The 26570-nt window shown below is 38.2% G+C and overlaps 1 protein-coding gene across 1 annotated transcript in view; it reads right to left on the reverse strand.

Moving 5' to 3' along the window:
* Window positions 1-1023: 1023 nt before the first annotated feature.
* The window catches only part of MRPS27 (mitochondrial ribosomal protein S27), a 41433-nt gene continuing 15886 nt past the window's right edge, over window positions 1024-26570 (reverse strand). The window contains exons 5-11 of the mRNA XM_041426920.1: window positions 12982-13096; window positions 12403-12481; window positions 11018-11133; window positions 9426-9528; window positions 7115-7257; window positions 5445-5600; window positions 1024-1433 (exon numbers count right to left, since the gene is read on the reverse strand). Coding sequence (XP_041282854.1) covers window positions 1194-1433; window positions 5445-5600; window positions 7115-7257; window positions 9426-9528; window positions 11018-11133; window positions 12403-12481; window positions 12982-13096 — 952 coding nt within the window. The 3' untranslated portion in view covers window positions 1024-1193. The remainder of the gene's footprint in view (window positions 1434-5444; window positions 5601-7114; window positions 7258-9425; window positions 9529-11017; window positions 11134-12402; window positions 12482-12981; window positions 13097-26570) is intronic.

A 26570-nucleotide genomic window follows, 5' to 3' on the forward strand; every position in this document is an offset into this window, starting at 1 on the left:
AACGTATGCTTTCCTACACTTAAAACAAGGTTCACAGGTCTGCAGCATATTCTCACGGGATTTACAGTAGGATTGTGGTGTGAGTTTTATCACTGCAAAACTACACAGATGCACAATAAAACTTGAAATGCTTATTTTATTAATTTAAAAATAAATTATAAAATTATAATTTCATTATTTAGACCCTGTGGTAAAGCACAGTGAGACAACAGTCCTGTTGCCTTAACAAACCTCAGTTACATCAGGGCTGTTGCTCAGGTCTCCCCTGTTTTAAAGGACCTTGTCCCACTACGCACTCCAAAAAGTTGCTGCAGATGACAAGATTCAGTGGGAATGTATGAAGGGATGAATGCTGATGTATCACAACCACAATCAATGCACTATGATTCTTTCCTCCCTTGCCACTTCCTTGTGCTCTTGTGAATAGCTACATTGTTTTACTGATCTGAAGAATGGGGCATGGGACCATGAAGGGAATTAGGTCAAAAACCTAATGAAACAGTGCCCAGAATATAAAAGGAAAGCGCACTGCAGTATGAGGCTCCTTGGTGTGTGCCGAGGTGATTGCACATTTCTCTAGTGTCTAGAAATGGAGCAAAGCAGCACCAGTAAATGCAGAAATTTCTAACATCCTTAGAGTAAAGACAATCTGAATGCATGCTCAAGTGCTAACTCACTGGGCTGAAACTCTTGTAGTTTTAAAAATAGCCTAAAGTTAGGCTTCCTACCTTCTTACTCCATACACAGAAGCTTGAATTTTCCAAATGGGTTGGGAAAAAGAAAAAACCCAATCAATATATGTTAATCCTCTTAGTGTCTGCAGTTCAGAGTAGCAAAGGCATTCTTTCCTGTGAGAAACCCCTACTGAAACAACTTGTGTTTTAAATTCTTCCCTTTTCTTTTGTTATTTCCACCCTCTAGACCTTTCATCACAAGCAAGCTACTCCTTATACTTTTGTTTCTTTGTGTTGTCTTTATCTCTTGCCTGGCCAATGGTAAAAAGAAAACACAGCATATACAGGATGAAGATTTCTAAACCACGTGTGCTTTACTTCAGGAAACAGAGAAAATGGGATGCTTAATTTGCATACAGCAGTCACACCTGCAGCATGATTGAAGTGAAATATTTATAATGGTAAGCACTTCAGTTCACTGACAGAGGAGTGCACACCACTGCATTTGTAGTTCCAGTACTAAGCAGATGCTTTAGCTAGCTTCCGAGCTTCCATTTCCTGCTTAGCCTGTTCTCTCATGTCTCTTTCTCTCTCAATGAGAAGTACTTGTAGTTCTTCCCACTTCTTGAGGTTCTGCTCGTATTTTGCAATGTCTTCCACTTCACATTCTGGCAGTTTCTCCTTGACAAGTTGGGTGGTCAGGGTTAACAGGCTTTCAGATTCAACCTTGCCAAGTGAATGCAGTTTGGAGTACAGCTCCTGTCAGAAAAAGAGATTTGGTAGGAGTGTCAAGGAGAAAGCCAGTCAATCACAAAACAATCAGACACAAAATACTTCTCTACAGCCAACACATTGAATTGTTATTATTATTATTAGTAGTAGTAGTAGTAGTATTGCTGTTGCTGCTGCTATACAGGCCAGGTTAGTATCGCAAAGAAGTGTTTCAACTGTGGCAGTTGCTACCATTTCTTGAAATACTAACCTCTAGAGTATTTGTCTTTATAGCAACAAAACTGAACCAATTAAATTTCATTTTCATTAACTATTCAAATTCTCTTCTTTTTCCAAGTTCAGTTATCTGGTATTAACAAAGATCAGTTGACCAGTCAACCAAAATAATTATTATTTAGACACCTTGGGTTTGTGTCTTGCCTCAAAACCAACTGCATGATTTCATCCACACTGTCTGCATCAGCATCCCTCCCAACAGGTGCACTTCACTTCAAATGTTCTCTTTCTAACTGCATACTAAGTAACTCCCATAATGTTTCTTCCAAACTTACTGTGCCTGAGGTGTGACTACACTTACGCACATTACAAAACACTATTAAAGGAAGTGATATTTTTTCAGGGATACTCTACACTGAAACAAAGCAAAACCTCAGAAAGGAACTCCAGTTTTCTTTCTTAAGCTTTACTTACATAGATTTCCTGCAGCATAAAATGTTAATACACTTAAGATGATTAATCATCCAGTGATACTGTTTCTGGCTTTCTGTGATCTTTCTGTGATGGCTCCTTAACATTCTGATTAATTGCCTTGAAAGTGCAGATACACAACCAAGGAGAAGATGATACAGCAATGGAAAATTCTTTATCCTTTGTTCACTCATTAGGTGAAAACACATTTTCCCAACCCTTCTTTTAAATAAAACATTTTACCCAGCCCAGCACTTGCAAAAATGTTTAAAGTAAGTAAGTGTTCTAATGAAAGGTACATTTGTATTTTCTTCATTTGAATGAAACTTGTTTTGCGTTGCAGTACAATGGAATGAAGATGTGGGGATTGTTCTCCAAACAAAATGGCAGTTCCAGAGCCATGCAGATATCCAGACTTCCAGTTATCACTGGAAAGTTTAAGCACTATGCAGCTGATCCACAGTGTCCCTCTAACCCAAGCTCATGCTGGCAATAATCTGCAAATGCATATATCCTCAGCTCCTACCTGGAGGCTCTGCCTTGCTCTTAGGCAGGAAACTATTATTCCCCTCTGAGGCCTTGCCACTTCTCTCTCCCTCAGCCAACACAACGTGCAGGCTTTGTTGTGTTTCACCTCGGAGGTCTGAACTGGACAGACAGCGGATTGAAGACTGAAATGCTAGAGAGGCAGGTCTGAGTGGCTTGCATATTTGGTTCTGTCTCTTTTTTGATTTCATGATAAAGAATGAAGACCAAGCCAATGTCTTCAAAGCTAATGAACTAAAATCAAACTCAGTAAAGTATTTAGGTGTATTAGTCTCAGTAGGTACACAAGGCATCAGTGAGAAAACAAGAGAAAAGAGCTTGGGTTTGGGGAAGAAATTTGACAACAATGTTCACAGATTAGATATGTAACTAGTTTAGATCATTCACACTCTTCCTACTAAACTCTACCAAGGATGTCCTGAAAAGGGGCTGAAACACCTTCCTAAAACACAGGAAATTGAAATACAGAAAGGCAATAAACTGTAAACTAGCAGGTCATGTCTCCTAAGCCATTACTGGTATCATTGGTATCCTGGAATACTTCCTGCTCTTCTCTTAAACATTATTAATAGTGATTTAGGAAAGCAGGCTGTATGTCCCACAGGTACTAAAAGAGCACATTCTTAAATGGTTAAATCATTATTTTTATAAGCAGTCTCCATGCCTCTGTATGCAGACAAGTTAGGGAAGAAGGTGCATTGCTTTTGGAGAAGGTGTTCCCAGCATTTATGTGATAAAATGTTTGCCACCTACTGATCACTGACACAGCTGGAAAGAATTGCCTGAAGAACACTATAGTGAGCAGTGAGCCTCAGCATATAGGATCTGAAAACAGGTAATTACAACACAAATGAGTGTCAGAGTCTAGATTACAGCTCTAACAGCTTTTTGTGGAAAGAGCCAAATGCCCTTAGGTCCTCTTTTTTTTAGTGGAAGCAAAGACAAGTATCCGTATCTGTTAGACTTCCATGCCTTTTTCAGGAACTTTACAAATGGTTGTTCTGAAGGTTGGTATGAGACACAGAGGCAATTCAATGGAGTACCAAGGAGGAGCATGTGTATGTCTGGAGCAAACCCATATGCTTTTGCCTGCATGCTGAGGCGTATGATTTGTGAAGCAGAACTGGGAGTCCAGGCTAATTAAGGCAGGGCTAGACAAAGCGCAACTGAATTTTTTCAGCACCAGAAGTGCAAACCCTCTGCTGGGGTTACACAGAAGGAGCAGATGATCTGTGCTGGGACAGCAGCTGGGAATGCACACATCACCAGGCTGACTCAGAGCTGCCACCTGCCCTCACACCTGTAGGATTTCTAGTGCAACGTAAACTACACCTAAGTGTCCCAGGGCACCTGGGAAGAGCCGCTATGGCTGGCCTAATGGATTTGAGAAAAGAATCTAGGAACTCCTTCAGGCTTAGCTGAAATGGCATTCTAACTCATGAGCTCCTTTCCTCATTCACAAAACCAGAAATTTTGGCTTATTACTGCTGGATGCCTAGATGTCACATGGTGCCACGGTCTTTCTAATATTCAGACTTTCCTGGTCAGATTTTAAACAGCGGGACTAGTTTTTTGGCCAAAGGTCACTGCCACACCAGGGAAGCCTGAATTGGGATTAATTATGGAATTTGAGGAAAGGTTGAGCTGAAAAGAAAACTAGGTTCTTGGCACTAGTCCCCAGTTTGATATTCAGACCTCATTTTGAGCACTATGCATTATTTTCTTCAAGGCTAGACAATGGATGGACAATAAGAGACAAATAAATAAAATAAAAAACAAATAAAAAACTTCTCATTCCCTCCTTCAAAGAACACTTGTGTTTACCTAATCACTGAAATTCATCCAGGCATTACCATGTGCTGAGCATCCACTGATTCCCAAACACTTCAATTAAAAAGTTTTAACTGTCTACAACACAAGTTTAGTATCTATAGATTAGTGGCAAAGTTATGTAAGTAAAAATTAAAGCAAGGGAAAGTGTGTGTGTGAGCTGAAACCACAAGATACTACTCTTTTAACTTTTGAAATTTCTTTTGAACAGTCTGTATCCAGCACAACTGTCCAGCACAACTGTCCCAGCCATCCAGCAGAAACAATGGAAACTGATGGGTTATGGAAAGAGTACTGCTCCTGGAACTGTAAGCCAGGTAAGTTTCAACCTGAAGTACTTGATTTTTACCACAGCACATATCATTTAGCTAATTTTGAGACGATAAATAAAATCAGATGATCAAATTAAATGCACTTATTATATAGATTGCCTTAATGAACAGCCTTCTGTGTTTCTTAATGTTATCATCAGCATGATGATAATAATCTAAAGATAAAAGGAAGGTGATATGAACCTAATTTAATTCTCCAGTCTGAAAGTACAAGATACAACATTCCTACATAATTATAATGTACACAAATGGACAACAAATTCAGGGTAGTCTCACATCCATTTAAATTTATTTTAATGAGCAAGAGCCCACACAAGGTCACATAATAGGTCTCTAAAGACATTCCACTTTTGCAAACAGGACTGGAGTTACCATTTTCATGTATGAAAAGTGAAAATAAAATCCCAGCAGACAGACAAAAGACAAGTAGCCTTGAGCTTTTATGTCTTTGTAGGCTGCTGCTTCCTGTTTGGGGAAGTGAAAATGTAAGGTGACATTAGTTTCAAAAATGCCAAACAGAACTCCTGATGCACTGAAAGGGTGTCAGTCTACCAGCCATAGTAAGTCAGCATCTGTATTTTCTAGTATGCATCACAGAGATCTACCACAGCTTAGAATATTTAGAGAAATTAAACTGCCTTACCTTGAATCGGCTGTAGTACTCAGGTACTTTGGACTGCTCTGTTTCTTCTGACTCTGCACATTGCAATTTCTGCTCTAATTTCTTGGCTTCTTCAGCAGATTCTGGATCAGGTTTGGCTTTAAGGACAGACTGCAAAATGGTCTCCAAGGCATCAATCTGAACAATCACATTTGTCAAGGTTAGAATCAAGAGTTTGGGAATACAATATAAGTAACACAACTGTCATGCATTCAAACAACTTAATTCATTACCTTGTATTTTGAGATGACTTCTGTATATGCTAAACAGAAAACCAAATTCTAAAAGGAAATGAGACAATCTTGGAAGAATTTTGTATTGTGGTTGGGAACTTGGGAGTGTGTGGCTCTCACTCACAGTTAATGCATTACTTTTTGGGCTCTACTACTGGGTATGTACAGAAATGCAGCATTAGTAAAGAATCAGCAAGAGCCTTCTTTTACAAGTTCTTAGTTATTTGCTGAACAAAGTAAAAAGTACCTCTATACAGATAGCATTTCTAGATATTAATAGCATTTACTATTTTTAGAGTATCAGGATGCAGACAGATACAATCTTCTATAGACCTACAGTACCAGACACATACAGCCCTGTTTCAACACTAGGATGTTCATCTACAACTCAGAGCAAGACGAGAAATTGCTGAATTCGTCTAGGGTTTGCAAGCAGAAAAAAACCCCACAAGTGTATTAAGTTGAGTTCTTCAGACTTGAAGTGAGAAAGATACCTCCAAAACCACACACCTGAAGAGGTAACTCAAAATTGGTGGAAGTCGCATATGTGACCTGTCTTGGACTGAGCAGTATTATACTGAGAAGCTTCAGAAAATGGAGCAATAGGTACGAGTACCTGCTGAGCAGTGCCCCAGACTTCTGCTTGTCAGGGGAGACTGCAATTTTAGTAGTGACATGAGCAAAAGGGAGGCTCTCATCATCAGGGGCACCTTCAGGAAAAAGTACCAAGAGAAGGAGAGACCTCAGCAATGTTTCTGTGCTCCAGCCCATTCGGTAGTGACATACTAAGTTACTCCTAAGCTGTGTGATTCCAGCATCAGCCTGACTCCCCACAGCACCCCTAAGCCCCAAGTCGCTTAGGTAGTGCCAACCTCACAAAAGGACTGAATCTAGCCATCCTTCCTGACTGAGGACAGTACAAACCTTCTAGAAATCATTCTGTCAGCTTTTTGGACCAGTACCACTCAGGACATCATCTGAGGGCACAGAACACATACAATTAGTCATAAGATCAAGAAGATGTGACAGTTCGTCCTCACTCCTAAGAAATAAGTCTCTGAGTGGTTTCAAAAACTTGAGAAACAAAGGTGTCTTCCCATCCCTACAGACACTTGTTTCCTGTGACACAAACACAGCTGTCTCTAAAGGGAGGGCAAGGCTTAGAAAACTTACTTAAATGGTCTCTGGCAGTAGCACATACTCATTGGCAAGGACATGCCAGTAGACATTATCACTGGCTCATCAACTTAAGCACTGATTCTGTTCTAAACATTACTTCTCCTGTCTTGTAAAGACCTATGAAGTTTGGAGGGCATCTTTTCAAGATGCCCTCCAAAGGGCACAGAATTCACAGGTTTTACTGAAGTTTGTTTTATATGAAATTCCCCGTGTTCAGCGGGTTATAGCCTTTATACTTACAGCCTCTTTACAGATTTTGATGTCACCTGACAATGAAGCCACATTCTCCATCACTTGTAAGGCTCTATTCAAATATCCAGGTGTCCACATCAGTGGCATTAGATTGTATACAGCTCTTAATCCTTTTGTCAACTCCACCTTTCCTGTGATAAAAACACACTTTATTGTTAGTATTTCAATATCTGAATCTTAATGGAACCTGTATAGGTTGGCTCTGGTTTCTAGCAGTAATAACAAGTGTCTTGGCTTCGGTGGTAAAAACAACACACTTCTACAAAGTTGCTCTTATAGAATTTCCATTGCTCTAATTTTATTATTGTGCTTTTTTTTTGCTCAACATAATCTAATTATGTGCATGTTTCTGGTGCCTCCCCATTCCCCCTCACCCAGAAATTTTGCCCAGATGGAAATCAGAGTAAGTGGCCAGGTTTTCTGGTTGTCAGGCTTTGTAACAGCAGCTTGTAGAAGGACACTTGAAGATCTCAGACAAATGTCTCCTTAGCTTTCAGCTGACTGTGGAGCATATGTGCACTAAATCTGATTCTCTAGATTTACCTCTGTGGTGTCTAGGGTTTACTCACCCATAACAGCACATGTTATGGCTAAGTGCTCAGCTTACTACCCCTGTTTCTGCTGAGGCTTCCTAAGAGAAAATATGGGACTCCTGCCAAAAAGGAAATTTTGGTTCTTGATATAAGACAATCCATGCAACAAGGTGTCCATTGATTTTAGCAGGATCTGTGATGTACTGCACCACTTGCAATGTGGCTTTTCTTCTGACAGTAATTACTTGAGATCATGAAACTCCTGCATAAGAGAGGAAATGCATAATACATTGTAGTAGATGCAATTTACAATGATTGTCTCTCTTGGGCTTTGATTTTGTTATTGTCAGCATAACTGACAATACTTCTTCAAGTGCAGAATACAGGAGTTGTGTCCAAGCTCTCAATCCCATTTGCACTCTGGCTATAGTAACATAAAATAATGAGAGACACCATCTTTACATGAGAGAGAACAGTTTAGGAAAAGCAAGGTAATAAGTGCACAGACAAAGCCTATGGACCATGGCTAAATTAAAAAAGCTGAGGTTCTTGAGGCCACTCTGTGCCTGTAGACATATTTTACTCTCTCAGAGGTCAGCTCCATTAGCGTTGGCAAGACTTTGCAATATGTGACATAACAGTAAATAGCTTTTGATCCACTGAATGTCAATGTCATGGACCAAGCACTATTGCTCTCAGACAAGAGTGAAGTACATTTTTGAAATACAGACACTACTCCACCAATCTATATGACATTTAAAACTCTCCAAACTGAATGCCAACTGGACAGCAAAGTCCCTGTTTGTAACAGTATCTCCACTGGATTACAAACTACAGCGCTAGGAAAAATCCTCCTTTCAAATTAGTTTTCAAATTTATCCCTTTTTGACTGAAAATTAGTTTTTTGTTTTACAGTCATGATAAATACAAATCAGCATCCTAACTCTGCCACCACATATCATATTTTGAGGTGACATTTGAAGAACAAATTCACTTTCCATTACCCTCAATAATGCAGTAATGAAACAAAAATTTACAATAAATTGTTGACTACTTACTTTCTAGTAAATAATAATTTTGTAGAGAACAAAACCTATCTGTATCATACTCCACTAAAGAGTCACAGGAAATTCAAGAACTGTTTGCCCATGTCCCTTCCCTTCAATTCTGAATATACTCTGATCTAACTTCTCTTTAATACTATATAGCGAGTTATTAACAGCAAAGACTTCTTAACAGATACAGGAAAAAGGCACTGCTATCTGCTGTTCACAACCCCAACATTCACTCTACAGCGCCTAGTGAAAGTTCTGAACTAAGTATTTTCCAGGCTGTCCTCTCCCATCTCATAAGGTTTAAAGATTATTTTAAGATGCTCATTAACCAGAAAAACAGTCTGTTGTCCATAACCTTATAATGTGTGCCACAGAAATCTGTACTTTAGGGGTTTTTTTTAAGTTTGTTGGTCAACCAACAAACCAATCCCACTGTTATTTAAGAATATCTTCTCTCTTTCAGCATCTAACCCAAACATTTCAGGGAGCCCTAAAATCGGTTCTGACGCTGTCTGATGAATCAAATTCAAATCAGTTCTACCCTCCTGGCCTACAAAACAGGTTCATTCGTAACTCTGAAATTGTTCTTCCAGTATTTCTTTTTGTCCTTTGCCTTCTCCTTGATTACATTTTAATAAAACAAAGATGCCAATTTAATTCAACCACTGAAGACAACAGGGGAAAGCTGACAATGAGGGAGGTAAAACTTACCAAGGAATGCATAGCCATATAGCTGGGAACTAAAACCCACAGTGTTACTTTGCTTTAGACCCGCAAGCAACAGCGAAGCTCCGATATTTCTCTCTTCTTCCCACTGCAAATAATTTATCAACTAAGTAAGTGCTCCTTTAACAAACACAAATATAAAATGGCAGCATGCATGGCTTTTATCACATCTTAGCAATAAAGAATTATTAAATATGCCCAGTGTTCAGTTACAGTATATCTGTCCTGAGGAACAGTACGAATTTTACTGAGGAACAACTCTCTTTGCAGAAGACTAAAATGTGAGTGGTTGTAATTTTGCAAGAAAGCTCTTCTTACTATGTCTACCCCTAGGTCTTAAACCAAAGACAGAAAACTGGTTCTGAGCATGATGAAGTGTTGAATGGTACTTTGAATGGTGTACACAAATAAAAATGTAATTTCATTGTTGTCTTTGAATGGGATTACTTCAAAATGCATATTAAATAAGTCACAGCTATATAAATAAGCTTGCCTTAAACATGTCTTATGTTCACACCACCTTTACTTGCACATTCATTTTTCATGAAACACTACACATACTGACAAATGCTAATCTCTAAAGTATGGATATACAAACATGGACAAACACAATGGAAAAATGAGTTTTTTTTAATCCTTTTGCTTTTCACATACAAGTGACTACACATACTTTATTTCTAGGCAATGAAGAAAATATGCAAAACAGTAAATGTGCTTTTCTCTTCTTTAGTGAAAACTCAAATTACAACCCAGCTGGGTAAAACCTGAAGGTACCTGTAAAAGGCATTTTGGAAGATGTTTCACATAACACAGATGGAGGCTTCAAGCATTTGCCATTTAGATAACAACATGCTATTCAAGGCTTGAGCCAAACTACATTAAAAATAGCTTCCTACAGAGATCATGTCAGAGCCCTTTACTGAGCCCCTTCTGCAAAGGTAGAATAATGCCACTTCCAAGACCCTGAACTGTCTGTCATTCTGGCCTTAAGCAAGCAAGCTGTAAATAATAAACACATAATCCTTGGAGACAGGAGAAATGTAACAAAATTAAGTTTTTAAACAGATATGTAGTAAGAAGCAATACACCCAAAACAATACACCCAAACCCATACACCCAAAAAATAAATTTTTAGAATCCCAATCGGGATACTAAAAAGCCTAGTAAAAATGCTTTATAATTATCAAGGTCTAATGGTGAGCAATACTTAGCTTAATGGGGTCCTATACAATAGGTGACTTTTTTTTTGGTGGTAATTGAAAGAGTCTGCTTTGAACTGAAGTGTCAATTCACGTCCTTCAAATGGGCATACATTACATCTGAAAATTCCTACACACCCTTCCTTTCAGAGAAAGGATCAGAAGGGGTAACAAGTGATTTAATGGTTTTCATGTTCGGTTGTTTCTTTTTTTCCTTTCTTTCTTCTGCAGTTGCAAAAATAATGACAAAATGGAGCATTTTTTCCCCAGGTAAAATAAAGGTACATAAAGTATGTTCATGATTGAATGTCTAATTGACCTCACCATAACACTGGGAAGCAGAGGCTCTGTGTACCATTCTGAGTGTGGTCAGCTTACCGTATGTTCCGACTTGGTTGCCAGGTAGTGGTATAAAACATAGAGAGAAAGAAGCTGTGTTGATAATTCATCAAAACTTTCTTGGAGCATGATCTCTGTTACTACTGACATAGCATCTATGAAGGAAATCAATACTTAATCAGCATAGCTTCCAATACATATCTTCCTTTTGCAGCCACTCATGTTCACTGAAGCTTTATTGCTGTGATATGCTTTGAAATAGTTGAAGAGGAAGTTAAACATTTCTTGCGACTAGAATATACCTATAGAATTAGTCTTATTCTTTTGGGTTGCTCAAACACACTGCAAGAAGGAAGAATGGGTTGTATGGCATGAAACTACAGCCAAGGATCTCTTAAAATCATCTTAGCTCTACACAATTCAGTTGACTCTTCTTTCCTTAGCTCTTTAATCATTAAAAAAATTTTAAAATTATTTCTTTGTTCTTGCGTTTTGATGACAAACAAGAGAAGACTGACTTAACTTCATTAGCCTTAGGGTGACAGGAGAGTACAAAGGATAAGAAATGTTGTCAGAAATCACCCACAGTGGTCTACTCAGCAAACAGTGCTCTGGAGGAGCTCTACATGGAGTTCCAGTGACACTCCCTTATCAGGAAGGACAGTTTGGAAAAAGGCCTTCAGTTTCACACAGAACAGAAATATGGATAAAATAAGGGGGAATTCAAAGATGGAGGGGGTATGTCTCAAAATAAAAAAAATATATGTATTAATTTGTTGTTTAGCAAAACCTTTCAGTTCCTTTCCATTATCAGTTTTGTAAGAGCTTTATGTAAAGGAAAGCTTACTGCAAGTTTACAGTACTAGAAAACCTGAAGTGAAATTAAAATCTATCATCAAAATTAGTATCTGTCATCAAACGTGAGAGGACTCATCCACACACTTAAACAGTCAATAATGAAAAGTAGCCCCAGTATGGCAATTCAGCATAGCTGGCTGCCTCCAGTGGCAGACAGAAAGCTTACACAAATAATTTATATATGTAGTTTTTTGAACAGCTAAATGTATGGAAGATGAATACCAACACACATTTTAATTCTGGTAACACTAATCAATTGTCACTATAAAAGTCCTATCATATCATTACCACGTATGTCAGACTTGTAACTGAAGAAGATGGTTTACACTTGCAATAGGATTAACAACAGTAGAAAATGGGAATCTCACAAGTTTCAAAACTATGAAATTAATGAAGTCCAAAAAAAACAAGAGAAAAACATGCAGAAAATATTTCAAGGGAAGGTGAAGTTTTGTTTTATGATGAATTCAGAAAAAAATATGGCTGCAAGTTTTTAGTTTAAAGAAAAGCTCTGTAAACATAAGAGCATACAACTAAGGATGCAGTATTGGTACGTGTTTTCTTACCTTCATATTTCTTCTGCTTTATGAAGCAATCCAACAAAATATTGAATGTAAAATTATCTGGAAAAATTCCATACTGAACCTGAAGAAAAGAAGAGAAAAAAGTTGTGTGCAAATGTGCTGTTCAAATCTTCCCAAGTACAGTGCTGCAGATACCAGAAAGAGCAGAACCACGGCACTCCACACTGATGCAATGTACATCAAGCAACACAAGAGATTAGCATGGCTCCTGTCATGTAGGCTCTCCATCTTCTGATGCACTGGGTTTGTTTTAGCATTTCATCTGAGCCTTTCGGACAAGGAATAGCCCTGCCTATCATGTTATTATGCCTCCCCTGCAATTAATATGTTTTGGACACCAACACTTAAAACCAAAGAGCTTTCTGAGAAAATAGAGGATTTAAAAGCTGTAAAAAAGGCTATTGCTAAAATTGAAGAGCAATAGTAATTTGTTATTTGACAAAGAAATCTGAACTTAAACCACAGTCTAAAGGTCCTGGCCGCAACAGGAATTCCTGTCAAGCCACACCTGAATCAAAAGCCAATCAAAGACATTCGTGTCTCTTCCTTACCAAAACCTACCTTGTTTTGTATTGTGTATAAGGCTTTATCTTGGGCACCATATTTTAAGCACTGTCTGATCCAGCTGTGAATGGTCCAGTCTCTCAAGTACCAAGAATTTGGGCTATGCCGAAACCTAGATGAAAAGAAGTCCTGGTGACATTATGACTCTGCAATCACAGAAACAAACTCTGTAATCAACCCAACTATGAGTTTCAAAACCTCACCATTCATGAACTCAGATATAAATTTCTCTGTGTTTGATTTGGCAGTCAATCACCGCTCTCTAAAGAGCTCCAGATAGCTCTTTCAAATAAGAGAAACACAACTTTGACACATTAATAGTATGTACAAAGGGGAATACGACCTTTTCACAAATGCATAATATTTAAACTTCTCTATTTCCAGCAAGCCTACTGCTTTTTTTGGAAAAAAAAGAATACCAAAAAATAACAGTTCGGTATATTTATGATGGCCAACTGAGACTGGTATATATACTGCAGTATTTTTTGACCTTGTCCTTATGATTGTGTAAGATTGCATTGTATAACATTTTGACATATAATAATGCTGGGCTTGCCAAAGAGCTACAACTGATGACATCAGCAAGTATCAGAATTACATCGAAATATAACTGCATCTGAATCTTTGGAGTTTGTGTAATCTGTTCTCTCTCATCCTCTGTAAATCATGCCTCAATTCACCAGTTAAGAATTCATTATGCCTCAGCAGAGGTCATTCCTGGGCTGCTGCATGCTCTATTTGCCTTAGAAATGCTTCATCAGTGAGGCATACCTCATGCACAGGGAAACTCTGGTGGAAAGCTTTTCCCTGCCCCTCTATACTGGCCTAATCTATTCTGAGATACCTCATGCCATGACTTCAGCAGTCTTCCAAGGCAACTCACTCCAGTGCTCAACCAATTTGGAAAATTAAATACTTTTAATCACATTTCATCCTTATTCAGACACATGCACTTTGCTCCATATTTGAACAAACAGTGACAAAAAACACATGGAGCTTTAGTTTTGGCAAACATTCAAGCACCAGTTAAAAGTTCAGTGGTAGGAGTTGCTGCCTTGATCCTGAGCTGATTTTCACATCCACGTGTGAAGAGATGTATGCAGTCTTTCTCAATTCAAATGAAAACTGATCTCAGTCCCCAGCACAGAAGTGACTGCCACTTTCTGTGAAGAACACCAATGACTGAGCTGAGCTCATGTGCAGATGCTCGCAGCCCCAAGCCAAGATGCAGCACCATTTAGAGACAGGGTAGACTCTTCCATCTGAGTGAGCATGCTTTCCAGAACGTTTATCAGATTAATGCGGCCACCAACCCTCTTTCCCCTTCAGTAAATCGCTTGTCTATCACTGAGGGCTACACAGATGACCAAGGCTGGAAAAGTACTGCAGCCTAGAGAGCCTTCAGAACAAAGACAGCCATGCCAAAAGTGGAGCTAAACAACTACAGAATCTAAATACAAGTATTTGTAAGTGGCATAGAAATCTCCCCATTAAATTAGAACTTAATAGCAAAAGAAAAGCATGCTTTGAATATCAAATTGCAAGCATCCATTCTGGTGCTATAATTACTTTCCATTTTCTTCTCTCTGGAGTTCAAATACTGAGAGCAGCAAGAACGTGTATTTGCTTTCACTGAAGTCCTGTGTCATGGACAAATGCTTTCAGCAAGTATCAGTTACAGGAATTTGGATTTAATAATATTTTGATGAAAAAAATTATCTAATTGCTACAGACTCTTTCACCAGCCATTTAAGAAGGGTCAAGTTGGAACACCAGCACCCAGCAATAATGCTGCCAACATATTTTAAAGTTTCATTAAATGGTTAATATTGTTTCACAAGTGGAAAACAACAGACTTGTCTTTCAAAAAACATGACACCGATGCTCTCAAATATTCAGGCTTTCTACTGATAGAATCTTTGCAAATGAAAAGCAAGTATTCAAACAACAACAACAAACCTAACCAGCCGTTTTTAATGCATTTGAATATTCAACTTTTTTCACAGCTCTGTTTATTCTCCTGAGTACACCACAGCGAGAGAGAGCACTCCTAAACTCCCTGCACCTTGGGATTGCTCAAGCTTACTGTAATGGAAGTTTCTAAGTTTCAAAGTAAAACTGGATTTGGACAGCAGAAGGCCTAACAGGGATACAATATGGCCTAGAAACAGCATGAAGCTGATCCAATCAATGCTCATTGTTGAAATCAATATGCACAAAATCCAGAGGCATGTCGTAAAAAATCTGCATATCAGCTGTTATAGTGCTGAACTGATGTGTGTGTGCGTGTGTATGACAACCACAGGATCTCTCAGATATAATTACTGCATGTATGTTACTATTAAGATCTTTATGTTCAGATCCGGTCTTGCCTGCCCTAGGTGCTACGCAAATGAAAAGCAAAGAGCTTCTCAAAGTAATTTTCTAGTTAATTCTAACAATTAATTACAAGTCAGTTGCATGGGAATGAAGAGAGGGGACTGGTGCATGAATGCAATACATATGCATGTACAAGATCCCTCAACACTAGACACTTCCATTAATCCATGATGTGGTAGGAGAATTGGAAGGGAAACAACTACACTGCAAACTTTAATTGCTTCTGATCCATATAATGCTGAGATAAGCTCTATCTCTATTGTACTAGCTGAAAAGAGAAACCAACAGAGTATCTTTTTTTACAGTTAACCTAGACAAATCAACCAAATGTTGTGGCAGGCACTTGTATTTGAAATGGAATCAGGAAAAAGAGGAGGTTGCTCATCATTTTGACAAGCATTAACATCCTCCCCCTTCTCTCTGTCCACCAAACAGGATATAATTAAGCAAGGCAATATGTTCAGGGACAGATGAAAAGACAGAAGGAAGCTAAAACTACAGAAAAAAAGTGAGGATTCAGAATGAATTAAATAAAGGAAGTCTCTAGCAACTGCTGTGTGTTTGATGGAAAGACCAGAAGGTTATCTTGCAGATGCCTGTTGCTGAAACTCATTTTTCTGAGAGCTAATAAAAACCAGAGAAGCCAAGGTTCTTACAATGTGTTCAGAAAAGACAAGATGGAACTGTAACAGTATTGGAGAAGCTCTCTGTTGGTACACTTTAATGTTAATGGCTAAAGAATCAATATGGTCATCCTTCCAGTCACTGAACTGGGAACATCTGCCTCTATGGGGTATAAAAAAAGAAGTATTTGTAATACATGAAGAGCCTGAAATATCAACGTCATTGTGAATCTAACAGCACACAATGCAATACTCTAGAGAATTAATTTTATTTTTTAAAAGCTGTTCAAATTATGCAGTCCAGAAACTCGATTTTCACTAACAGTTGCTTTGTACTTGCAAAATGATTATAACTTGGAAGAGATAGGAGTGTACAGCCTCAGTACAAGGCAACCAGAACATTTTCAGCCAAGCAAGTACATTCTTCTCTTGCTCACAAATAGGCCAGTACATTGGGCTACATTGTCAGTTTACTAAGTTACCGCATAAAGCCCTACTGCTCATTATTTTCAGTAGTGCTGGGGTACTCATGCTGTGTGAAAGAAATTAAACAACAAAAAAGTTTAACAGATGCTGGGAGTGCTTCATGGGATGCTGTACTACAACAGCAAGCATGACTTATTTGGCGCACTGGTGCACTCACACACTGCAGAAAAGCTGAATTCCTACTCATTTATTTCAGACTAGCAATTTGTTTGTGCCATCAAGTGGTGATGCACTCTAGTTGCTTTCACAACCCTGTCTTCTCAAGGAAAGTAATGCAGCAAACCTGAGAGCAAACAGACCACCCCTTGCTGGAGGCAAGGGGCACTTCATTGCTTTGGGGACAGTCACAAATGAGGAAGATGGTGAAGGAAAATTTGCTGAATTACAGAGGAGAAAGTGCTGCAGAAGTGACATGACATACCATGAGGAAGAGCTCTGCTCTTCCTGGTCGTATAGAGGGAAAACCAGCTCAGCATATGGGTTCCCATTCTTTGTTGATCACAAGTTCCATTTTGGACTCTGGGGCTTTCTTAAGGGCCATTCCAGTTCCTGGTATTCCCAGAAGCTATCCTTGCACAAGACACTATTTTCTCTCTTCCCCATCCTTCCCCAATCTGTGAAACAGAAGGAAGAGACCCTTCCTTTCTCCACCTTTACCTGACCAAATGAGAAAGCATCTTGTAATGATCCACACATTCTACACTTCCTATCTCTCTTCTTTTAAAACTAGAGAGAAACATGGGTCTGCATGTTCATATATTTTCAACAGAAAGGGAGAGTGCCAGATTACCTCTCATCCACTTAAAATTCTACGAAGTCCCAATACAAAATGTTAAGAGACTTAAAATGAATAAATACAATAGGAAACATCTCTGCAAACCAGGAAGAAGCTATCTCAATGGAATGAATCCAAAGCAATTCCACATTTTACATGAGTCATACAGGGCTGAGAAGCATTAACAATGCCATGTTTTTTTCTTCCCAGGCACATTTTTTTCAGCTACAGTGCATAATGATCAAATGGATTCCAGGCAGGCTTAGCCTGGAAACTGGAAGGCTGTCACCCAAAACTCTCCCTTTGTTTGTCATTTCAAGCCACAAGGCTTGGGGAAAATCATCTACATTTTAAATGGACCCAGAGGCATTGCTCATATGTCAGTGTCAAAGAAAACAATTCTGGAAAAGCAATCATTATTGACAGAAATTTTCTTTCAAAAATGAACAGAACTCTATTTTTCCATCTCTTCTTCGACTGCCATTTTAGCCTTCACCTTTTTTGTATAAATCTTGTAAAAGTTTCTTGTGTAAACCTACCATTCCTATAGGAAATGCCTCACACATTAACTACCTACACTCAAAAACACAGGGAACACATTGCTTTTGTATTGAAATAAAAACCTCAAGCAGTATGTGTACTATAAGAAATCAATTATCAAAAGCAGTAATAGGACAGGTTAAAAAATTAGACATGACAACTGCAACAGAGCATAGTCTAAGGCTGAGGCAGAATCTTACACAAGCAGAAAGCTGGTTTGCAGACTCCCTGAAAAAACTCCACATTCAGCCCCTATTCTAATTCTTATTGACTTTCCCCTGTCTTTTATTTTGAACAAATTTAACTTGATTGCTTTGATGTTAAAATTAATTCTTTTAAATTAAGGTCTCTCCACCTCCACATGAATTCATATTTTATGCACAACATTTTTTGTTCAAGACTTGCACAGAGCTCTTACATCACTAACGCATATCTGATGATGGCCCCAAAACAAACCTAAATGATCAGATATGGAGAAACTACAGTATAGAACCACAGTGAAACATCAAGGCTGAGCAGGAGACTTTAAGGATATTTTAAGTATCATGTCTTGTTTCATGTAAACTACATTAAGGTTTTATTTCTGTTCACTTCAACATTACAAGTTCATCTTTTTCTTAATCCTTAAGCTTAGTAATAAGACTAGATTTGGAAAAGGAGATATTTTGGCTAGAAGTACCTACTACACAGTTATTTAGGAAGACTCAGGATATCACCTGGGTAACTTTCCTCTACCAATGACTGAAGGGAGAAAATTCATTATTCAGTAGTTTCAGGGTAGCTATTGCATTGCTCAAAACTACACTCATGCACAGAAAGCTCAGCTTCACGAAGTCTCTTTCTAACAGAGAAACAGATAGTGTAACTATCACATAGCATTCACCATATACCAGCTAGGAAGTAGTTTATTCTTTATTGTCCTAGCTATTTTGATAGTTTTTCTTTTTTTTTTCCTGTGCATTGTTGTCAGCCTCTTATCACCAAATGCTCTTCCTCCTTTTGATGAATTTAAGGAACCTTCGAGAGTAAAGCATAAGGAACAAGCTTTATTACATTAAAAGTTTATAAAACAATATGATCAAAGAGTTGAAAAATCCTAGATAAATTTTTAAAATCTCAAGATAATGTATGAAAGGACAAGCAGTTTACCACAGCATGAAAGAAATGCCTTGCTTATACATAAATAGACCTAAGAGCTATTACAAAAAAACCAGCAATACAACAGATAAAGAGCCTATGGCAAGTTTGAAGCAATTTATTGGTATTCCTGGTATCGCAATATTTTAAACAACTACTGGTATTCCTGAAAAATATTACTCCTGTATTATTTGTCAATCCTTCCATCCAGAGGCAGTCAACCTAACAGAACTGCAGTAGAGCTGCTCTTCCAGCCTTCTGCCAGCAGGTTACACCAAGCAGCCCTGAACCCCCCTAGAAATATTTGCAAAGCACAAAGCAGCAATCCTTCAGACAACCTGATTAATATCCCATGTTTACCTTATATGCTTCAAATCTTTATTCTAATAAGTTCAGACTGAAAAAGCAAAGCCAAGGCTCAAACAACATACACTCAGTACACTCTTTCTCTGTTCCTGAGAAAACTCTTTGAGGCTGCTGAACGTGTTTTCTAACAAGTTCCTCTAATCAAGTAGATTTTCAGAATTATATATTCTCTGGCAGAACTCTAATGGAAGTTCACTACTAAGAAGGCTGTGAACTAATCTGTGTCAGTTTGGCTGAACATGCTCTGTATGCCTAACCTGAAATAGGATGACATCAGTCACAGGCCTTACCTAGCTGGAAGCTAAAGACCTTAACATTTAAAAATCCAGTATCAACACAATTCCTTCTTCTAAGTTAAAGGGAAGGTCACCAGCTAGCTCACTAAAAATGGACATTTGGGGATCCTCAGCTTGACTTGTAGGTAAAAGAACACTGCTACCAAGAAAAGGTGGTGATGCCTGTTTTAGTCTCAAGAAGAAGGTAAATTTATCACATTCAGTTTTATTTCAAATGCAAACTATGAATAAAGCAACCTCCCTTTTCAACTTAACAAAATGATGAGGTGAACTGCAATGAAGAAAACCAAATAAAGACATTTTTGAACACAGTACTGATATTTTTCTCCTTTTTCCAGGACAACAGTTACCCACCACCCTTCACCTCTCCTACTCCTTTTGAAAAAAGACAATCAGGAAAAATCTAGTTTTCTTCTCACATACATGAGGAATCTATACTACTTTCACCATAAAGATGAAATTCACTCAAAGAGCAACAATTAAGAAGAAAATGTAGTGTCATAATAATAACAATAATGAAAAACCCAACATCTCCCCAAACTACTGACTATAAGGGACACAGCTCTCTGTGACAAACACTTCTGAACTTACAATTGAAATTACTGGTTTTGAATACAAATGTCACCAATACTGTATAGAAAGTATCACAGGGTGAGAAAACACACAGGGAATGAGGAAGTCAGCTGTTGCTATAGTGATGCTGATAAGATTCTCTCAAGTGCCTTTCCTTTTCCCCATGCAACCATAATCAAGTCTAATTTAAAACCGACTCCTCCATTAATTATATCTTTTTCCGGTATCCTGGCATACAAAAACAGACAAATTAAGAATCATACAAGATACTATATTTCTTGCTTCAGGGAATTTTTTTTTAATCTCAGCAGTTTCAAAGTGCATCAGGATAAAACTTGCTGTTTCAAAGCTCAACAAAGGGTCAGTTCTGCTGATTCTTTTACTTGGATCTCTGAAAACTGATTAACACAAGGCTGTAAAAAAAGGTACATGAGTAAATCACTGATTTGATTGTTACTGTTTTACTAACTCAGCTATGCCTGTCATTACTTCAACAAATTAAACCTGTCTGAAAGCTAGTATACATGTTATAAACTTGTTTCTCAAAATAAAAACCAAATGTTTGCAAAAGCTCGCTTGCAATTTCTAGTTACTGTTACCATCTTTGCACCCAGTTCACTTTGCCAAGCGACTAATGACTGCCAGAAAGTCAGTTTCCAGCAGAAAGGTAGCTCCCACTAGCTGCACTTCAAAACTAAGTTTCAAATCTTTTGTGTATCAAATAGTACTTGCGTCATGGACTTTTTTCAACCACAGATAACTCCATGTCATTTGAGGACTGAATTGCTTTAAAGCTCATTAGGCTTAATTTTTAAAAAATAAATTACTGCAGATGTTTTAGAAAACCTCCATCTCTTAGCTCTACTGCAGGGATGTCACAGTAACCATTAACCAGTAACCATTAACCAAACTGGACAGAGATGTAGCACCAAGGGCTTTCCATGCAGACAAAACAGTGATTCTAAGCTCTGTAATAGCTCAGTGTCAGAAGGAAGTGCATCACACATTAAGGTGTTTCTGCCTTTTAGCACTAAGCCTAAACTATGAGAGAATACTCCATTCACACCATATTAAATGGGCATACTTCATGCATATGCATAAAAACTGCTGTCAAGAAAAGCAGTCTTGATTTTACGGCAGGAAAAAAATATCAGCCTCTAACAGATATTGCTATTATTTTATTTGCAAACAGCAACTTTTTAATAACAACTAATATTCAGTGTAGGTTTAACTTGGAGCAAAATTAATGTAATTTAATTAAGAGACCTAATCACTGAAACCTACATGTAGCATAGTTACAATGTAGACTGAAGTCTACATTGTAACTATGCTGCATTTTCCATTTATGTTACTAAAATTCTTTATGATTCACAAAACACTTCCCACATTAGCTTCAAACCACTGTAACATTACACTGACTGACATAACCCTTGACACTTTTCAGTTTGATCACATTTGAACTCCCACAGATCATAAGTGATGTATTTCTGTCTTGAGTATGTCAAAGGCTGCAATACAGAAGTGTACAAGCCAAACTGTTTATTCTGCAGAATTAGTTTCACACCACAATCAGAGCAAAAAAGAGGTGCTGGGAAGACAGTGCTTCAGGAATACAAACACTGAATGGATCTCAGTAACCAACTTAAGCAGAGGAAGAGCCAAACCTTGCATTTGCTGCCAAATACTTCACAAACTAGATTTATACAGTTCAGGTTTTACCTTTTCAGATTTGCTGCCAGAGGCAGACAATTCAAGTTAGCCTAATTTTGACCTAATAAATTTACATTTTTCACTGCTACAGTCTGATGTCCTTGTGCATTTGCTCTCCTTCTCCACCCCATTAATGAAGGGGAGGCAGACAAGAAGACTTAAATATTAAATATAAACACCCAAAAAGAGGACAAAACCCCTGATACCTGTGGTTTCATACACAGCCATTGTCAAAAAGGCAACCATTTCCAAAAGGTCAACCACTGGTGACTAGGCCATGGCTACCACGCAGTTCATCATTATTCTGTTTACTTTTCACATCATGTCTCAATGAGCAATGCTTACTGGCATTTCTTTTTTCTTCCAATCTTGCATTTCCTAATAAAAATACTTTTAGCAAGGAGTAACAAGAAATGCTCAAATCCTTTACACATTTTAAACTGTTCTGTAACCACAGTACCCAATCACAGTACTTCTGAGGCATCTAGCTAGCTCTTAGTATATCTAACTACTGAGACCAGCAAGACCAAAATTGAGTGCTTTGCCTCATTGCATGTGTCAATCCCAAGGAACAGCAAGTACATCAAGGATAAATATGGCAAACTGGACTCAAACATTTTGTAAGGCAGTTTCAAATTTGTGGGCTCTTACCAGGTACATGATTGTTTTATTCTTTTCAGAAAAGGACTGTGCTATCAGATCCGTTATTTAAAGAGAGACGGCAGCTACCTCTCTTTAAGTACTGCACGTACTGTAGGACAAATGCTCCCTTGCGTAGGTAGCTGCAAGCTGCACAATAAAATGAGGTCGTGCTACCCAAAACAGGCAGAGGATTTCATAATGCAAAAAGGTATTTGGTAATTTCTCCCCTTTTGAGACAGGAACACATCCAAGATTGCTAGTTACAAATATAGCGGTGACAGCACCAAGGCTGCCAGAGTCCAGTAAGCATTTGGACAATGCTCTCAGGCACACAGTGTGATTCTTGGGGTGTCCCGTGCAGAGCCAAGAGTTGGGCTCAATGAGCCTGATTGGTCCCTTCCAACTCAGCATATTCTATGATAACTCATTAATGCTTTTGGTTCTGCTAATGACTGGCCCACAATGCAAGGCCAGGATGAGTTGCTACTTTGCCCTTTTACAGTCCTACTCAGACCTTGAATTCAGGCTCCAAACTGACATTCATACCACCACTTACAGAGAACGGCAAAAAGAAGTAATCACTGCAGGACAGTAACTTCAATGAAGACAAAAACATCTTTTTGCTGGTAAAGTGGACTGTAACCCTATTGCTGCACATGTTCTGCTGTCATGTTTTCAGAGTAGCTGCTACACCTCGTTCACCACCAGTCAGACACACCAGAAGCCAGTCTCGTTTGTCAACTTTGGCACAGACTGTGTAGACAAGGGGGAGGGAGATGGTGTCCATTTTACACCCAGCTGTCTGCTGCCAGAGGCCGTCTATTTAGCTTGTAGCTCAATTTAGTTCAGCTCTGCACACTCCCTAGTGGAACTCTGAAGAAAGGAGTATTTTTCCCCTTTTTTAAATGAAAGCAGTAGTTACAGAGGAGAGAGCAGAATAAATGTCAACATAAAGAGGATCATAGTAAAGTTGACTTTGGAGATTAAAGGTAGCTTTATATCCACACCAATTCTTAAACAACAGATATTACTCATAAAGGTGGAAATTGGTTTGCAAATACAGATGCCAAAATTTGTATGCTTTCACTCTGACAAGTTCTAGACTGAAGGAGTGGGGTGGGGGGGAAATAACCAAAATCCCTGTTCACTTTTCAGCATGAGAAAGGAACTAAAGGAACTAGCTGAGCAAACAGGCCTTTCTATCAGCTGCTCTCTTGTATGTCCCTTTCCAATTTTAACAACAAATCCAAGAAAGCATTCTTTGTCGCTGCTTAAATGGTCCCTAAACTAGATCCTGGGTCTAATCCTCACCTGGTCCAAAGAGAAAACACACAGTTCCTCCAAGCTACCAGGGACCTGCCCCAATCAGCCGAGGACCTAGCACTCTACACATGCACACAATCATTAATTAGATGAAAGCTGGGAGGCAAGGACAACCCCAGCACCTTTCAAGGATGTGCAGTCCAGCATCCCACAGAGATGCATCAGTGATGAAGACAGAAACCAACTGATGAAAGCAGCCACAGTGTTATTTCTGAAACAACCAACTCCACATTTAATTGAGTCCCTCAGGCCTTCAAACTGATGTAGCAAGGGGAGACAGAGAGGCAGCTGAAAAGCCTGGGGACATTCTCCTTCGGGGACTGGGGCACAAAAGCATTTTAGGAAACAGGAAAGGGGATAAAATCAGCTGACAAGAAAAGCTCGGACTTCTATCTAAGCTTCTTCCAAACCTATACTGTTGTTCCACCCCACAATACCCTCCACCAAAAAAACCCAGAAGAAAGGTAAGGAAGGGACTATTCAGGATTAGTCAACCTAGTTAGAAAGCAAGGATTTATCAAGTACATGTCTGAAAGAGGTAACAGAAACTATGGCAGAAGGAACAGTTGCAGGTAGCTCAGCAGAGTGCTTGGTACAGAGAAGCACAGAAAATGCAACTGGACTCATTCCAGCAGACAACATAGATATGTTATTTGGAGCATGCAGCTTCAAAATGCTCACTATTAAAGCAGCATTTAAGCAACAAAAAAAAAAAAAAAAAAAAAAAACCCCAACCAACCAAGCAAACAGCTGACAAAGCAACCAACACAGCAACAAAACAACCAAAAATGTTAAGTACCCTGAATGACTGTTCAGGGGTTTTTTTTTCATTTTGCTACTGAGCATCCTATATTCAGAAATTTGCACCTTAACATAACTTTTCTGTAAACAATAAGAGTAATAAACATGACCTTTGCTTATCTGCTGATTCAATACTCCTCTATTTAATTACAGCAAAGAACTGTTTTGTGGATCTGTCTGCAATCAAGCTTCTGCCCATAGGGAGAACACTTTTTCACAGGCACAAATGTACATGCAGAAATAAGAAGATATATACAAGCTGAATAAATGTAACTATTTATTTTAATTTTTGTTCTGCACTCTGATCTTCCTGGACATTTCTGAAGATGGAATTATTTAGAAAAATGAAACCACTGGAATACAGTAACATAATTGACTTTTCAAATTTCTTTAACTGGGGCCAAAAAAATCTACAGTCTATTGGATGTAATCACATAATTTTCTAAATGTCTTGATAACTAAATGTTTTTGTAACATTTTCAGTCCTACAAAAGCATGAACATCATTTTTTAAAATAAAATGGAGCTACTTGAAAATTAACATGCCAAATAATTTACAAGCTAAAGAAAGATGCATGCTAACATAAATCCACCTTCTTCCCATCATAATAATTTTCATTTGGTTATAAAATCATTTTGTCTAAAATGGAGTATAACAGAACAAAGTAGATCAGATCTATAACTGTGGTGATTATTTCATCTCTTAACATGGTCATCTTAAATGTTCTTTCCGTTTCCAAAGGGTTTTGCCTTCTGGAACTTGTATCACACCTGCTATCTGTTACTATATACTATGCAGCAATGTGCATTAAAACCACAGATAGTCTGAGCACAACAGATTATACTGGATCCACTCTACTGTATCATATTACTAAGCTGAACATCTTCACTGTTACCAACAAAGCACAGAACACTTTTCTTGACTATCAAGTCCAGTTAGATGGTGTAGGCCCTTTTTCATATGCTTGGTCAGATCATAGTCATCTTAAAAGCCTGCGACATAAGCCAAGATTTTATGAAACAATGATTTAAAACTGAGATCATATGGACTTTTCATTACATAAAGTAAAATGAAGGGATGTCCCCACAGAAATATTGCATAAGCCTTGTATTTCATACATTGGCTGAGGTATGACAGGAAAAAAAATATCTTAATGCCTTTGTCCTTCTCTCCATCAGTCTACCCTATAAACTAGCACATGACTTGCCATCATTCAAACATACTGGCAGTTTTCTTGACAAGTGTAGTACAGAATAGGAATTCTCAGGCAGTGGAATGTTAAGAGATGCTTTCGTCCCAGCATCCATACTTCCATGCAACCTGCAAGAGCATATACTGTTACCATGTAGAAAAACAAAAATGTCATGAAACTATTTGTATAGGTCTTACTAGCATTCACATTAGTCTCCTGAAAAAATGCTTCCTCAAACATTGTAAAGGAAAAAAAATATAGAAAACCAGACAGATATCCCTTTCCATGTTAAAATACCACGTGATATGCCCTGGAGTGTTTAAAAACATTTCACATTCTTAGTGGATGTCCAGTCCCACTTTCTTATAAGCCCTCTTTTAGTTACAAGTCAGAGAAAACAATTATAAGGAAAAACACAAAGTAAATTCTGGTAAGTGAGTAAAATTTACAGCACACACATTTATTCTAAGATGTATTTCCAACACAATAGCTGTGACAAGCTATGCAACTCCTATTTCCCAGACTGAGGACATTTGAAAGCCAACACTATTTATTGCATTATCTTCACTCTCCAGCTCATAACTTAAATTTTCCATAATAAAATTAACACAATACGGGCTCTAAATACTCATCCTGTTCTTAAAAATCAATTTTTAACAAAATGATTGATCTCAACAGAAGCATCCACAGCTGCTTGCAGAGTCCATTTAAGCCAGGAACACCCTGATTCACCTCCTTGGAAA

This window comes from Onychostruthus taczanowskii, unplaced genomic scaffold (assembly GCF_017590055.1).
Source record: "Onychostruthus taczanowskii isolate IOZ18803 unplaced genomic scaffold, ASM1759005v1 scaffold96, whole genome shotgun sequence".
In the NCBI taxonomy this organism is placed as follows: Eukaryota; Metazoa; Chordata; class Aves; order Passeriformes; family Passeridae; genus Onychostruthus; species Onychostruthus taczanowskii.